Source organism: Tachysurus fulvidraco, chromosome 16 (genome assembly GCF_022655615.1).
Source record: "Tachysurus fulvidraco isolate hzauxx_2018 chromosome 16, HZAU_PFXX_2.0, whole genome shotgun sequence".
In the NCBI taxonomy this organism is placed as follows: Eukaryota; Metazoa; Chordata; class Actinopteri; order Siluriformes; family Bagridae; genus Tachysurus; species Tachysurus fulvidraco.
The window spans coordinates 20,296,228-20,300,041 of record NC_062533.1 but is presented as its reverse complement, the minus strand read 5'-3'; the positions used below and the strand labels follow the sequence as shown (position 1 = coordinate 20,300,041).

General features: G+C 39.2%; 1 protein-coding gene across 1 annotated transcript; it reads right to left on the bottom strand.

Annotated features, from left to right (window-relative positions):
* Window positions 1-863: 863 nt before the first annotated feature.
* LOC113647956 (protein FAM177A1-like) lies at window positions 864-3,260 on the bottom strand. Its single transcript, XM_047801444.1, has 5 exons — window positions 3,105-3,260; window positions 2,520-2,711; window positions 2,161-2,227; window positions 1,743-1,840; window positions 864-1,638 (listed from the first exon to the last, which is right to left on the bottom strand). The coding sequence occupies exons 1-5, from the start codon at window positions 3,117-3,119 to the stop codon at window positions 1,219-1,221; spliced, it is 792 nt and encodes a 263-aa protein (XP_047657400.1). The 5' UTR covers window positions 3,120-3,260; the 3' UTR covers window positions 864-1,218.
* Between the last annotated feature and the right edge of the window lie 554 nt (window positions 3,261-3,814).

The window sequence follows — 3,814 nt, the reverse complement described above, 5'->3', positions numbered from 1 at the left end:
GTATTGTATGGTGTCTGAAGGACGGCCTTGTTCTCACCGATGGTCCGTCTCTCTGCAGCACCACCAACCTCCATTCAACATCCTCCAACTCTTTAACCTGCTGACTGCCAGAATGAAAGCTCAACTGGTGGAAAGCTGAAATAACTTATATCTGTTCTAATGACACATGTGAACGTTGAACTAATGATTCACAGATGATAGATAGATAGATAGATAGATAGATAGATAGATAGATAGAAATAATTTCCACTCAGCATAAACCAGAGGAATGTGTAACATCTGTAGCTGTACAGTGGGAAAAGGGAAGAAGGAGAAATATAAAGAAGAAATAAGAAAGTAAAAAAAGAACAAAGTAACGAAGGAAAAATAAAAATAACTAAGAGAAACTTTTGTAAAAAAAAATTCTGTAAAAAAAAGTATATCTGTTTTTTCAGGGGGGCACGGTGGTTAGTGGTTAGCACGTTTGCCTCACACCTCCAGGGTCGGGGTTCGATTCCCACCTCCGCCTTGTGTGTGTGGAGTTTGCATGTTCTCCCCGTGCCTCGGGGGTTTCCTCCCCCGGTCCAAAGACATGCATGGTAGGTTGATTGGCATCTCTGGAAAATTGTCCGTAGTGTGTGTGTGTGAGTGTGTGCCCTGTGATGGGTTGGCACTCCGTCCAGGGTGTATCCTGCCTCGATGCCCGATGACGCCTGAGATAGGCACAGGCTCCCCGTGACCCGAGAAGTTCGGATAAGCGGTAGAAGATGAATGAATGAATCTGTTTTTTTCATTTTCGACAAGGGTGCCAAAAGTTTTGGATATGTAACAGAAGACACACTACTGGTGCAGCCCCTCTCGTGATAATAAAACAAACAAGTTCACATTTTCCCAAACTTACACATTTATTCCATTGTTAAATAGAAAAATGTAAAAAATAGTCAAATGATTTAGAATATTACAAATATAAATAATAAATATGAAATAAATCCAAGTAGAAAGTTTAGTGCATGAAATTAAGGCTCTGAGCAGTGAATAAATATAAATATAAATATAAATAAATCCCACAACCACATCGTATATCAGTGCAATCTTTTTTTAAACAACTGATGAAGTTAAAGTGAGTTAAACAGCTGATATTAAAGACAAGAAGAACAGGAAAGTGTTTATATTAGTGCTGTAAGTTCTGCTGCAGGATGAACCTCAGTGTGCAGAACTCAGTGATGGACCTGAAGGTGGCTACATGCTCTGTACAGGAAAAGGAGCATCGCAGTTCTTGGCTTCAGGAGGAGCCTCAGCATCAAGGTTCTCAAATTTAGGAGGAGTCTCAGTGTGGAGCTTCTCGGGTTCAGGAGGAGTCTCAGTGTGGAGCTTCTCGGGTTCAGGAGGAGTCTCAGTGTGGAGCTTCTCGGGTTCAGGAGGAGTCTCAGTGTGGAGCTTCTCGGGTTCAGGAGGAGTCTCAGTGTGGAGCTTCTCGGGTTCAGGAGGAGTCTCAGTGTGGAGCTTCTCGGGTTCAGGAGGAGTCTCAGTGTGGAGCTCCTTTGCATGATTCAGTTTAGTCTTGTCAATGTTCTGCTCCTGGATTTCTTCATTTACTTTGTCCTCAAAACGTGACTCAGCCTCCTCTGAGACAGGAGAAGCCCCGTCTTCATTCTCATTCTGGGGTGAGAGAGAGAGAGAAGGAGAGAGTGAGAAAGAAACAAATAGAAAACTGAAGAATGAACTAAAGACAGAAGTGAGCAGTACATCTAGGTAAGTTCTACCTCTTTGTGGGTTCTGTTGTACTCATCGATGGCGTACTGATATTTGGCTGACGTGATGCCGAACATTGATGCCATCCTCTCACCCACATAATCACACGCTGCCATGACAACCACAATAAAACATCAGAAATACCTTAAACTTCCACTGAGGATTTACAGCTTTACACTGATTCTGATCCATGTGTTCAATGTATTTACGTATGTGTGTGTGTGTGTGTGAGAATGTGTATATGTGTGTGTGTGTGTGTGTGTGTGTATGTATGTGTGTGTGTGTGTGTGTGTGTGTATGTATGTGTGTGTGTGTGTGTGTGTGTGTGTATGTATGTGTGTGTGTGTGTGTGTATGTATGTGTGTGTGTATGTATGTATGTGTGTATGTATGTATGCGTGTGTGTGTGTGTATGTGTGTGTGTGTGTACCTGACACAGTGTTTGTAGCAGCTCTCCACATCTGAAACCAGACATATGGACCCCACGTCAGCTTTGACTGCAAATACAGAAAAAAAAAACATTACATTTGCTTGATTTCCTAAAAAAACAATTCTTTTTCACTTCTATTATTTTTTGCTCAGATTGAACACAGAGACAGGTTTCTGTGACAGTGAAGAATAATGGGATGGGAAACTCTGTCTGTGAGCATAATCAATTGAATTGACTCAGTTAAGACAGGGACACACATACATGCAGAGACACACACGCGCAGAGGCACACACACACGCGCGCACAGAGACACACACACACGGACACGGAGACACACACTCATGGAGACACACACACACCGTATCTTCCGAGGACTGTAGGTCGTTCTGGTCAGGCTGTGTGTGTGTGTGCTCTTCCTCATCCTCAGTACTGTATTCCTCCATTGTCTCCCCGCTGGAGAAGTGAATCACTCGGCGTGGAGTTTTCTCTCTGCTCTCGTCTTTCTGCTGCATTTCTCCCAGTTCCACACACTCTAGGTCCTTCTGTATGCTCTGTAAACACACACACACACACACACACACACACACACACACACACACACACACACACACACAATCGAATGAGAGAGAAAAGTATAAAGAAATAAAAAAGAAGAGGACATTAGAAACAAAGGAACGTTTCAAAAAGCGATTAAACAAAAACAACAAACAAATAAATTAATAAACAGATTTAATATTAAACAGAGACAAAATTACAGTAAAATAAAAGTGTCGAACATTTAGTGCACTGTTTGATATATAAACTTTATTTATTTATTTATTTATTGCATTTGTGTAGAAAGTAAACAAATAAATGTCCACAAAGTAAAAGATACAGATCAGAAATCAAATGAAATGGAATGATGAGTTAAAGTTAAATAAAATAAATGACAGTAAACCTTCTACCTTTACTGCAGTCATGTTGTCCCAGCTGATGGTGTTAAAGAGACATTTCTCACTGAAACATCACAATGTTACAACAGGACAATCACTGCTTTTGTGCCACTTCCGGGTTTGAAACCGGGCGGTATTTTAAAATAAAAGTCTCATGGTGTTTCTCTAGTGGTGAAGAAATTAGATATTTACATAAAGCTGAGATAAATATCTTTACTTTAATATTTTTGCTTAGCCACAGATTAAATTAACTGAATTAGTCTTATTAAAAATAAAACGAAGCATAAGTAAATCTAATAATATAATGAGATAAATAAATAAAATTAAACAAATAAAACATAACTAACAAAAATAAAAAGGGAGAGAACTGTGGAAAGAAATAAAAATAGAGAAATGGAACAAATTTAAGGAAAAAGTAAACGGGAGAAAGAGAAGGATGATTAAAATTAATTATACACCAGAATTGTTAGGGATGTAAATGTCTCAGTGTGGATTAAACAATAGGAAGCGCTTCTGTATTGATTGTAGAATTGTGGCCCCTAGTGGCCGCATCACCGCACTAATAATAATAATAATAATAATAATAATACATTTTATTTAAAGGCGCCTTTCTAACACTCAAGGTCACCGCACAAAAGAAGAAGAAAAACAACAAAAAATATAGTTATACAATACTTACATAGAAAAAAAAAATTGGACCAACATTACAAATCATGATGTAG

Coding starts and splice junctions, on each gene's coding strand:
- LOC113647956 (XM_047801444.1), bottom strand. Junction 1,841..2,160: donor TGCTACAAACACTGTGTCAG/GTACACACACAC, acceptor TTGTCATGGCAG/CGTGTGATTATGTGGGTGAG. Junction 1,639..1,742: donor ACAACAGAACCCACAAAGAG/GTAGAACTTACC, acceptor CTCTCACCCCAG/AATGAGAATGAAGACGGGGC.